Source organism: Anthonomus grandis, chromosome 7 (assembly GCF_022605725.1).
Source record: "Anthonomus grandis grandis chromosome 7, icAntGran1.3, whole genome shotgun sequence".
NCBI classification, from domain to species: domain Eukaryota; kingdom Metazoa; phylum Arthropoda; class Insecta; order Coleoptera; family Curculionidae; genus Anthonomus; species Anthonomus grandis.
In genome coordinates this window covers 35,987,250-36,000,628 of record NC_065552.1, presented here as the reverse complement: position 1 = coordinate 36,000,628, position 13,379 = coordinate 35,987,250, and the positions used below count along the sequence as shown (strand labels likewise).

The 13,379-nt window shown below is 34.2% G+C and overlaps 1 protein-coding gene across 1 annotated transcript in view; it reads left to right on the top strand.

The window, feature by feature from the left end:
• LOC126738141 (delta-sarcoglycan) overlaps nucleotides 1-13,379 on the top strand; it is a 263,842-nt gene that overhangs the window by 217,871 nt on the left and 32,592 nt on the right. Inside the window, exon 2 of the mRNA XM_050443317.1 lies at nucleotides 1,578-1,630. Coding sequence (XP_050299274.1) covers nucleotides 1,578-1,630 — 53 coding nt within the window. The remainder of the gene's footprint in view (nucleotides 1-1,577; nucleotides 1,631-13,379) is intronic.

The following is a 13,379-nucleotide window of genomic DNA, read 5'->3' as shown; positions in this document are numbered from 1 at the left end:
AATTGTGTGTAGAGATGATTTGTGCATTTGCAAAGCTTGTGATGTTTTACGAACTGAGCAGTTGCAGTCCTTGGATGACCACGGGGTTTTGCATTTACAGCTGACGATGTTTCTCTAAACCTTCGCACCCAGGATTTCACCAAATTTTTGCTCGGAGCGTCCTCCACACGCCTAATATTGAAGTGAGCACAAAATCTTCGTCTTGCAATTATGTAAGAATCATTACTCTTGAAGTATGCCTCAATAATGAACGCGCGATGCACACCTGACCAACGCTCCATTTTGACTAAATAATCCGCATCGATTCACTATCGAACGCCGCTAACGCGGCTCCGCTATATTACACGGTTGCCAACTTGTTCAAGTTTTAAAAGGGAAATCCATTCTTGGACACCTTGTATAAGCCACCATACCTGCCAAAATCTGCAAAATGCTTGAATATTGGTATTGAAACGAACATCATTCCAAAAAAATGAAACGAGGACCTATTTTAAATGTTTCCAGTTAGCTGATAAGAAATTCCAATCTCTACGCGGCATGGGTGGATCCTGAAATGTTCCCAGTGGTGCATATATGGTAATATTGTATTGTTTTATTATAATGTTATTATTATAATTTTAAAAATTTAACTCTTGTATAGATAGTTACACGAACCTTTATATCTATATTTCTACTAATTTTCCTAAGTAAAAACTCGCGTAGGCCATTGTGACTAATAGGGCACATATTTAACGTTGATTAAAACGAGTTAATTTCCCAATTATTTTAACCAAAAAACGAGTGGTCTTTTTTTAGCAGCGGTCGAGCGATGTACACATCGGATTTTTGCTCAAGAGGAGCGCCGTGACAAAATAAATCAACTTATTTATAGCCCGCAACTAACTGGAAATGAAACAGCCAGGTTAAGTGGCCCAGTCCGTATCAAACTCTTAACGCCGATCGTAAAATCCCTCGGGAATTATTTGCCTTTATTCAGGAAAAATCGGAATTTCTGCTCTGAGTTTTTTTTTTAATTGTTATTCTACGTCTTTGTTCATTTCAAACTATTTTGACCATACAGTTTATTTAATAAATGGTATTATCTTCATTAAAAGGTATGTGCTAAGAGATACTCAGTTACATATGACATGTAAAAACAGTTGTAAAATAAGAAAAATTTACATCATTGGGCTGCAACTTGTTAATTTCCTAATTGCATGTAAATTTAATCAAGAAATAAACTTCTTCTTAGACGCTCATATCAATTAAGGTTATTTAAAAATGTGCACATTTTATTTTTATATTATTACACAAAATATGTTTTCTACTTAAAAGTTCAGTTCAAAAGCATATTAAAGTTTAAGGACTTTTTAATAAACTGCCTCTTTATAAACTTTGCAATTTGAAGCTTAAAAGTTGGGTGGTCGCAGCCGCAAAGAACATTTTTGCCCGCACATGACTGTCTGCCAAATGAAATTTTATCAAAGAGTAACATTTAATAAAGAGATAAATTACGAGTGTGTGTATTATGTATATGAAAATAATAATGCACTGCTTAAAATAGTAGATTTAGTGAAAAATTTTTTTTTTATTTTCAGATAGCCGCCTCCAATTTGCAAATAACAAACAACAACTCGGAACAGTCACTTAGGTAAGTCAACTTCAGTAAACTTCAACCTAAATAGAATAAAATGTTGTAGTATTAGTCCTAAAATATATACAGGGTGATTTTTAAGTTGATACTTTTTTTTTAACTGTGTATAGAACTCGGTAAAATATACGTTTTTTTCAATACACTCAAAAACAAGGGACATACAGAATAAAGAAAGTGAATATGGGTTTGTTTTTCATCGTCTGTTTATGTTTAGTTTTTGCTCGAATTTTTGTATTATCGATCACGCATTGTAGCGATCAGTTAGTCTTAGACACTTTTGGTTTATTGTTGTTAATTTTAAATTTGCAAATCCTAAAAATGGCACATCGTTATGAAAACAATGAACTTGTAGATATGTTGCTTATTTATGGAGAGTGTCTTCAAAGTGCTGCTGCTGCTTTGGTATTATACACAGACCGCTTTCCTTTGCGGAATTATCCTACACCCAGAAGTTTCATAAATCTTATTCAACGGGCTAGGGATACTGGCGATTTACGAAAACATCGTAGAGGGCATGCAGAAGAGGAACGAGACCTGAAAATGTTCAAAGGGAAGAACAAATTATAAATCTCATCGAAGAAGATCCAACAACAAGTACTCGAGTTATCGCAGGGCAGGTCGGATTAAGTCAAACAAAAGTATGGACAACATTGCGCGAGAATCAATTTAATCCCTTTCATGTTCAACGTGTCCAAGCGCTACTGCCTGAAGACTTCCCCCGCAGAGTTCAGTTTTGTGAATTATTCCTACAACAACATGAAAATGATCATTTTTCGAACAAAATTTTAGCCATGGATGAGGCAACATTCACCTGAACCGGAATTAATAATTCTCGAAATACGCATGTTTGGTCTGTTGATAATCCCCATGCAATTCGCAGAACCAATGTTCAACACCTCTTTTCTGCTAATGTGTGGGCAGGAATTGTGAATGGGATACTTGTTGGACCAATTATTTTACCAGACCGTTTGACGGGCGATGTTTATTTGGACTTTTTGCAAAATAATCTGCCTGCACTGAAGGATGGAGCACCTGTCCATTTTAGACGATAAGTGAGCGAATTTTTGGATATAAGTTACCCAAATCGGTGGATTGGCCGAAATGGACCAGTTGCATGTCCACCAAGGTCGCCGGACCTAAATCCATGTGACTTTTTTTTTGTGGGGGTATATGAATAGTTTAGTTTTCAAGATGCCTATCGACACACAAGAAGAACTAATAGCACGTATTGAGCAGGCTGCGGCAACAGTTAGACAAAAACCGATTTCTCTATTGCGTGGAACAGTGGTTACGTCGAGCAAATCGTTGTGTTGAAGTTAATGGTGACAACTTTGAACAACTTATTTAAATTAGAGAGGACCGTATTGGACTCTATAATATTTTGGAAATGCAATTTTTTTATTTTTCGGTTTTTTAAATAAAGTTATTTGAAAGAGTTCTATACACAGTTAAAAAAAAAGTATCAACTTAAAAATCATCCTGTATATACGTAAAAAGGTTCATACAAACACAAATCTTAGGAATTTGCAAAGTAAGGAGGGATATTTTCTTTATATGTTAAAAATGCCATAAAATGATTGCAATTATCGAAAAATGACAACGGTAATTGAAATGCAGAAATTGATGTTTAAAAAAGTATGATTTTTGTTCTGTAGCATAAAGCCTTTTGCTTTGATAATGATTTGAAAAAGAGTTTTAGGCTTTTTTAAGTTTTTATATTTGAGAGATTCTTATGAAATATAAGAGCTTTATTATCTAACAGTATACAGGGTGTCCGCTAATTAATGGTACATGGAAAAACCACAAACTCCTGGATGTAAAAATATTACGATATTGATATATGAGTGTACAATGTAGGGGGCGCTGTCAGCGACATCTTTTTCTTTTTCATAAGGTCATAAATTTTTTGTGCCTAACTGTATTTAAGTTTTTATTGAAAATAATACTTTTTTCATATTTTTTACGTAAAAAAGGTATACTACTTTCGGGTCGCTCAGAGTCGCAGTTTTCGAGATATCTGCCTTCAAATTATTTAGTACAGCAGTTCAATTTTTTTGCAATCTACTAAGAAGAGACGACGAACTGTTCATATTTTTTTTGTAATTTTCATGAATGCCTTCACCCCACCTACAAAGTTCTCAGGATCATCTAAAAGATTTTGTTGAACGTTAAGATCCAATTCGTGTACAAATGTTTTCCATTCGGCTAAAACGCCTGTGACCTCAGTTTTTTTCAATATATTGTTCCCCTGGGTGCGCAATATTACCAACAAAATCGTTACTGCGCTCGACATTCCGGCTTTCTTTTATGGGTGAAGGTACACTGTTCTACATCAGTTACATATTTTTTTAGTTAAAGGGGTTTAAGCAAATTAGAAGGGGGTTGGTTCCCAGTCGCTATTTTATGAATAATGTGTTTCTGTTGTTCCGAAAGAACATTGCAGGCATTCGTAATATTATATTTTTTAATGACCGCCGATTGATGCATTTAATCGGAAAGACAACATTTTTGGCGATCGCATGTGCTAATTAAAGAGGCACGTTTGCAAAACATGTGATAGATAAGAACTGCGTTCGGGCATCGCTCGCTTTGCAATAGCGTGTGATAGATATAAATATGCCCACCGGCCGTGTAAGCTAGCAGAGAAGTCCGGTTTCTCATTCTAGACTAGTTCTAAGTCTTAGTGACTTTGGGTCATTAACTCTGTTTAAGGCAATAAAGCTCCATGTACAGCATCACGTAAAAGCTCATACAAGCTAAATCTTACAGCCTGCCTTCTCCAGTTCTTCCAGAACTTTTATACATTCCACTACGAGCTTAGAAGAGCTCACCTTTTTGACCGTAATACCCTTAATAACAGCTCTGCGGTCCGAGCCAGATTCATACGATTGTGTTGCGATAGAAACTAATACAAACAATTACGCTAATTTAAATCAAAATATTATATTGTCAATATCTGAAGCCAACATATGGATCATAACGGGCTTAGGTAATTTTAACACCTTGCTTAGCCATATCCCGTAGCCTATTTTTGTTCACATTTTACAACTAGAAATTTCATTTTATGTTTGAGACGTCCAGGGGCATTTATTAACCTAAACAAGCAGCATTGTTTAGTACGACAACAGAAGAATGGGATCCTCTTATAATTTTACCTGTGGGCCACGTGTTGATCCAATCTAAACTTGCATGTATTTCCGAAAACCCTCTTCGGCTTAATATTAGATTATGTCTGGATATCGGGTTAGGACTTACCAGGTTAGGGATTATTTGTAGGACTTTTTGTAATATAATTAAAGCGACGAGCAGACATTAGAAGTGGGTAGTGTTTACACTGTAAGTATTATTTATATAAGACGAGTTACGCCATTACCAGTTTACTTATATCATACATAGTATAATAATTACTAATATCATATAGTAATGCCTGTAAGATGTAGTAATGAATTCGAATGTCAATAATTTTTTTTTTTTAATAAAAAAGAGAGATAATATTTTAAATTTAGCTAAAATGTTGTATATAAACTTTAGCAATTTAATCGGTATTTACAAAGGTGATTCGGCGCCTTGTTCCGTTCGTTCCCTTTTCGACGGCCAGCATGGAAACTATAATGGAAATGTCAAAGTTGCCGACAATGGACGATATGAGGATATTGAAATGGAGAAAACGCTCGAAAACAAACCGAAATCTTAGTTGGGGATTTTTGGTTTGATACGAGACTGATTTTATGGCAGACTTTACCGACCAGGATCAATAATTTTTGAACCCAAAAAAATTAATATTGGGATATAAACCTATCGGAAAAGGATGAGATTCTAACAAAAATTCAAGGAAAAATCATTTACGGACGATCTGAGGTCGGAAAGTGAAAGGGGGTGCATTTTTAAGGGTAAAATTCGGTTTATCTCGATTTTCGGCAAAACTACAAGTTCTATGAAAAAAAAATAAATAGTTGTAGGCAATGAAAACACACCTACAACTTTCGTATTTATATAGACATGAAACTATAGGAGTCTTAACACACTTCTCTGGGGAACCCCCCTCTAACAATATCTGCCAAATCGACTTACCTGGCCGCCTATTGGTAAAACAACTATCTGTTTTCTATTATTGAGGCATGACGACATCTATTCCCCTGATTCCAAAATACCTCTCACTCTATAATTATCCAGTTTTTTTTTAATAAAATAGAATGATTTACCAAATCAAATGCTCTAGTATAGTATTTAGGAATTACTGGCCATAGACTATGAGCAAGTCGACGTGTGGCGTCGTCACAAACCAAACAGTGTTATTGCATCGCATATGAGCCCATAGAGAAAGTTTTTGGTAAATAAACAATTTATCAATGAAACAAATTAATAAGTGCCAGCTTCTCGTACAGTATTTTTTTGCTGTAGTAATAAGAGCCAATTATTGTGCATCCAATTTCATGGATCATTTTATTAATCGTGTTCAAAAATACACGTTGAGAGAGCGGTACATTTTCACTCCAATGCATTATACTATAATGTTCGGATTTCTGCTAACTATTGTTGACGTGAAATTTTGCAAAGCACGTATATTTCAGTCACACCTCCTATTTCATTTTTGGATGTTCGATCTCTAAACTTAATAAACTGTAAATAGTTACCATCTGTAAAAGCAGCAGCCACTTGACAGTTCCTGACCAAGATAGAAGCCAGCCTCAACAGCTGACAAGGGAATCCAATAATAACAAACCACAAAACGTAAATTGTGATTGATCGCCAAACAAAATAGGAGGCGTGAGTGCAATCTAATAAAAAATACGTTTTTACATTAGACTTAAGTAATTTTATTGAATATATTTTTATTCTTTCTATAAGAGCTTAATAAAATGCTCCGCAGCGGAATACTGCCTAACGTTAATGTATTTTTCATAACTCTTAATAGATTTTTATTTATTTAGAGATCTTTATAGAGAACTTATCGTATAAAAAATAAATAAAATATTTAATTTTTATTTAATGCTCTACACGATTTTGCTTACTTGTATATCCCTACTTTTAAAACCCAATCGTTTAAAGAACTCAATAGAGAATTGGGCCGGATGGAGGGGCCTACAGCTCCAATCCCTAGAATTTCTCGACAGACACGGACATGAATATTTCACAAACGGCGCAAATATTGACGGCACTCAAAATACCGGATCCTCATTTAAAGACACGTTTTGGTTTAATCCTTCTTCAGACCGAGTAAACTCGGTGAAGCGCGATCCTATGATTTTATCCCCTATGCCGGCTTCTAGAGCGGGAATTAGGGGAAACATTTTCGCGAAGAAAGGTTAGATTAGGTTTTTTTTGTATTATAATAAAACAATAAGTTTAAGCTAAGCGTTACTTAAGACTATCAGATCTATATTTCATACAATAGATTTATGCCTAGATTTCTTACCTATATTATCTCCAACATTTACGCTTTAAATTAAAAAGTAAATGGTTTCTAATTAATTTAGATTGGTAGAATGTGCGCAATTACTTTGCCGCTGTCTTCGTTAGTTCGATTCGAAGTGTGGAGGTTGGAAGCAATATATTTTGGAGCTCTCTTTAAAACGAAGAGGCTGAATATGCCGCAATGGCTTTTAGCGCTTTAAAGGACTCAGATTCGTCCAACTCTTGAGTAGTGCTCTCACATATAAAGCTCTGTGCCCAAACATACTCGAGCTGCACTAGCTGCTTGATTCCATCCAGAGAAGGGCCAGACGTCTTATCGGAGATCCAGATATAACAAGAAGCCTGGACAGTTTCGCGCATCGAACAAAGGATCTTATTATTTTAAGACAGTGTCTTTTTTTCAAAGTTGCAGCATAAGTTGTGGCTTCGATATCCAGCATTCGTACCAACGTTTTGGAGGTCTTCCTGGTAGTTTCTCTTCTTTTGCAATTATAGCTAGTCCATTGTCAGACATTCTGTCGACATGATCTCTCTATGCTCTTCTTGTTCTGGACCATCTTGTATGTCATATTGGGATCTGATGTCGCTGCTTCTCACTCTTACCCTAAGAGTTTCTCCCACAATTGCCTTAGCGTTTTCATTTCCGTTGCTCTGAGCAGTTCCTTAGTAGTCAGCTGCTGTTTTTGCTTGTGTTTTTGTAACGTAAACATGTCTTGTATATTCGTGTCTTGCTTCCGATACTCATAAATTTATTCCTCCATAAATTTTTCAGGTTTCTATTACTTAGGTATTTAAAGGACATGATCTGTTTTACATTTTTACTCTATATCGCTAACTTGCACCTTCTCAGTTCCTTTGATATAATTAGAAGGAGACTTCGTTTTCTGGACAAAAATCAACATGTTCAATTCCTTTGCGACAGTTTCGAATCTATAAAGTAATCTTTGCAAATTGTCGATAAATTATTACAAATTTATATCGATACTATTATGGTAAATTCAATTTCAAATTCAAAACAAATTTATTCATCATGAAGGTAAATAAATAATCATATACAAAATGTAGCATAATAATATACGATTATAGAGAACCGTTTACACAGGTTCATCATAAGATAGAACCTGTGTGGCATAGCCCTTCAAAAACCTTAAAAGTAAAAAAAAAAGATTTTCTTAATTAATCGAGCCATGCATGTGTTGAGTATCATATTTAAGTACACACATCGGAAAAGTCTAAGGATATTTTAATAAAATAATAAAATTATAAAAAAAAAATTTTTTGGTGATCAATTTAAATCAAATTTGAAGATTGGCTCATCCTGTAGATTTCTGTGAGACAAACAGAATCTTAACACTGATAACAAATATTTTAGGAATTTTTTCACAAAACAGAAGAAACCATGGTTATTATATTGCAATAAATGTTCCGGTAGTCTCGACTTCGTTCATGATACAGAGTTACTGCTTTGCAGAGTGAATAAAAAAATTGTGTTTTATCATGGAACGACGTCAACCTAACATTACAGCTCCTGAATTGGTTATCAACTTGCAGAGAGCACACAATATTACCGTAGGCCATGATACTATAAGAAATCGTCTCCGTGAAGCCAACCTCCATAATCGAAGGCCACTTAGATGTTCACCTCTTTCCAGAGGCAATCGCGCTGCGAGATTAGAATGGTGCCAAGAATATCAAAACTGAAATGATAACAATGATGAATGATAATCAAACTAAGAATAACGTTGATGAATCTATGCAATCATTGGGTCAGTGCTTAGATACAATTCACCATTATTCAAAAAAAAATGGTTTAAAATTAAACCCAAAAAAATCGGCTGTAATTTACATTGGCCCCTTGGCATCATGGTCTCGTATGAACTGTGATCTTGTAATAGATAGTGAAAAAATTCTGAATTTAAAAGAACACAAAAACTTAGGTGTAACTTTTGATACAAATTTGAGGTTTAAAACACAAGTATCTAAAGTAGTTCAAAGAGCATATGTGTTTCTGAGAAATTTGTATAAAAGTAAGGATCTATTAAGTATTACACTAAAAAGGCAGCTTTGTGAAGCTCTAATTTTATCACATTGTAATTACTCTAATTTTGTTTATGGACCATGTCTTGATGCTTCTAGTAGGTACAAACTGCAAAAAATACAGAACTATTGCATTCGCTTTGTTTATGGGTTGAGAGGAAGGGATCATGTAACTTGCAAGCTAAAAGAATTGAAGTGGCTTAATGTGCAAAATAGAGAAAAACTTCATTACTGCAGTTTCCTATTCAAACTTTTAAAAAATAATAGTCCCTCCTACTTACGAAATAAACTTAAAACAGGAACTACCAGACATAATCGAACAACATGCACGGTTTTAAATTTTGATATCCCCCGACATAGCACTGCGATTTTTCAAAGATCATTTTCTTTCTGTGCTTCAAAGCTAATAAATAAATATATTATTAGTCACTGTACTGATAAGTCTTTCCAATCCTTTAAAAACAACCTAAAAACGATATTGATTGAAAGCCAACAATAAATATCGAGAAAAATAGCAATAATATAAAGTAATAACTTAGAATTAAACAGTCAACTGGATGATTTTATTTCAACTTTTTTTGGGATTGTTTTTTTTTTTAATTTTATTTCTATTGTTCTATTTAATTTTTTTAATAAGTATTGTATTGTTAAATCGGTCATGCATATATATAGTATTATGATGTCAAGTAGTCGTTAAGCTGTAAAATTTGTATTTTTCTTTGTAAGTTATAGTTATTTTTTTTTTGTCTTCTGTATATTTTAACATTTTCTATTAGTAACTACTTAATAATTATGTGTTTTTGTGATAGTAATAATATTATTGTAATATTTATGTGTACTCGGTTAAGTTAACAGCATGCTGCCCTTCGCCGAGTATAAAATAAAGGCCTTTTTATTTATTATTATTTAATGAACATGATTGGGCTACAGTTTTATTCACCGACGAATTCAGATTTGGATTTCATCCAGATTCACGTCGAGTGAGGGTATGGAGACAATCTGGAAATGCAGAACGGTTAAGACATGTCCAGGAAATGTATACATACAGAGGGGGTACAATTATGGTATGGGCTGGAATAATGATGGGCGGTAGAACCGACCTCGTTTTTCCAGATCGCTTCCTTACAGCTCAGCAGTACATCGATACCGTTCTTCAACCTGTTGTTCGTCCGTTTGCTGGCGCTGTTGGCCGAAACTTCCACCTAATGCATGATAATGCGCGTCCACATGTCGCACGCGTAGTGAGAGACTGGTTGGAGAACGAGGGGATTGATGTATTGCCATGGCCAGCACAATCTCCTGACCTTAATCCAATTGTGCATGTATGGGATATGCTCCAACGAAGAATGACTCCACAGATGGGTGACATTTACACTGCCTTTCGTTTCCGGGAGCGACTGATAGCGGAATGGACAAACTTACCCCAACAAAACATCGACAACGTTATTTTGTCTATGAACAATAGATGTCGAGCCGTCATAAACCAGCGTGGAGGTCGTACTTTGTACTAATTTGCGTTTTTTATAAAGATTTTTTTTTGTATCTAATTTAAAAAAACATTTTTTTTTTCATTATACAAAACAATAAATTTTTAAAGAAATTGTAGACTTTTTTTTTTAATTTTAGTTATAGGCAGTTCTTTATTTTTGTAATTTTGGTTATTTTTTTAGTATAGTAAAAGAGTCTTAATTACTATAATTCGGCTATTATTTAGATCTTAATATCTATATATTTAATATCCAGAACAATTCAAAAAAAATAAGGTCAATTTATAAAAATATGCCTAGACTCTTCCGATGTGTTTATTTAAGTAAGGCGAAGCAGGCGAGGGTTCTGGATATGCAGGAAAGGTAAATTAATTAATATTTAACAATAATAAGTAGACAGCAATAGAAGATCGAGCGGTTTAGGTCTTTCAATTTTTATTGTAGATTAAGTTCTTTTTTTAGAATCAAGCAGTTTATTACGAATATATTTTTTAAATGCAGTAAACGGAAAACTTTTGCAATTAGCCGGAAGTCTATTCCAAAGTTGAGAGGCGACAAAAAATGAAAAAAATTACATAAAAATGCTTCTCATGGGTCAATTATTGGCTTCCCTGTACATTTTACAGAAAAAATGTAAGATAACTTTTTGAAAAGACCAATCTAGCAAACCCTCGTGCAAAGTTTCAAAAAATGTTAATAAGCCAATCTTGAATTATTCTATTAAATGTAATTGCAAAATTACCAAATTATCGGTTTAGGTAAAACCAGACAACAGTTACCAGCAAACAATTTGTTATAAGGCTCTGTCAAATCTGACGTACAGCCGAATACAAGAATTTTTTTTTCGTTTTCTCAATCCCACAATCATACATTCAAAGTAAGACACGTTAACATTTTTAACTAAACTTTTATTACACATATTATTCGTCAATTGAATAATTCATACTTGTTTTCAAATATCGACTATCACTGATTTATTGACACTTTTCCTCACGTCAGTGACAATATTTACTTTACTGTGACTGAGACACAAAATTATAGATAATCAACGAAACCAGGACAATATGGGTATGTACCGTTATCAACTGTCAGTACTGAATTTACTGGACGTCGTTCCTATATTTGTTTCAGTTTACTGATTCAGTACTGAATGACGTCATAAATGCGTCAGTGACGTCATTAATCTTTACTGGATTAACTGGGGATAAAAGCTACTGTAGGTACAGTAAAATAGTGGGGAAATGTCAAAACTGTCAAAAGTGTTGTTGATGTTAATTTCTTGAATCTTCTTGTTTACGTTGTGGGAATTATTTTCCAAGTTCAAAACATAAATTGTTCAAAATAAAAGCTGTGGCTATGAACCCCAATAATGTAGCAGCCATGATAGTGGCAAACACCGTCTCCGTTTTATTATTAACTGATGATGAGGAAGATGAACTGGACCAAGAAGACTTTTAAATTGCCCAATTACAGGCTTAAGGACAGGCCCGTATTCGCGTTCCAAATTATTTGGAAAACGTGATAAACCTATATTCCGAAGAGGAATTTAGGATGCATTTCATGTACCTAAGTATAAATTCAAAAGATAATATAGTATATTACATTACTAGTGAAGAAAGTGATATTTTTCACTCAAGTGGTGATGTTTTTGAAATTCACACGAGTGTCTGAAATTTACTTTTTTCATGAGTAATGTAGGTATACACAATTTTTCCTAAGACCACAAATTTGCGCTCTTTAGCTCTTTAAATTTTTTAGAAAACTCGTAATTGTGCACATACTGCACTGCAGAAAGTAAAAGGCACAAAAGTACATGTGTATTTTACTTTCTCACAGGAAATATGTTTGTTCGAAAGTTTTATAGGTTAGGTTTTATAGGTTATGTTCTGGTTGTGAAAACAATGCTGAAAACTACCCTTTTTTTAGAGCAAAACAGCACGATGTATAAAATCGGAACGACAAATTACAGTAAAATCAGCATAGTACAATCCTGTACTGACAGTTGAAAACGGTACATACCCTATGTCTTGAGCATAACATAACCTCATTTTCGTATAATGCCGACCAAAATGAAGCGATCCTGATTTTAAAGGATCTGGTCAGTGAATTGAAGAGTAAAAACGATATATTCGTTGAAAACAAGTGTCTTCTAAGGCAGAGTGTGCAATACTTGTAAAAAAATGCAAAAAGCATTCAGTGTTTTCTGCCTAAAGCCCAGACGTAAGGGTTTTGTACAACGTTTTTTCTGTGCGATCTTAAAACGGAATGAAAACGATACAAAAGTAGAGCGTCCACACTGTTCCAATTTTGTATTTATTTTGGCTCAGTGCATCGATCATGAAGGAAATACTACTTTGGGCAATTTTTGCACTTTGTATTGTTAAAAAAAAACGGAATATTTTAAAAGTACCCACCGTTCAAAATGGTCGCAAAAATGGCTGCTAAAAAGACGGCACTTTTCCCAGATCAAATATCAAATTACTACGTGAATTACGTGATGAACCTAATGATTGGCGGAACTACTTAAGAATGGACATATATTTATTTATTGGAATTAGTAAAAACGCATATATTAAAAGAAGACACTTGTATGAGAAGTGCAATACCACCACATAAAAGGTTCACAGCAACGTTAAGATTCTTAGCAACTGGTCGAAGTTATAAAGACCTTGAATTCACAGCAATTATATCCAAACAATCATTAAGTGAAATAATTCCTGAAACATCCTGAGTCCTGAAAAACGAGTACTTGAAGGTAAGCTGGCAAAAAAAACATTAAGAAAATATTTATATGCCGAAGGTTTCCC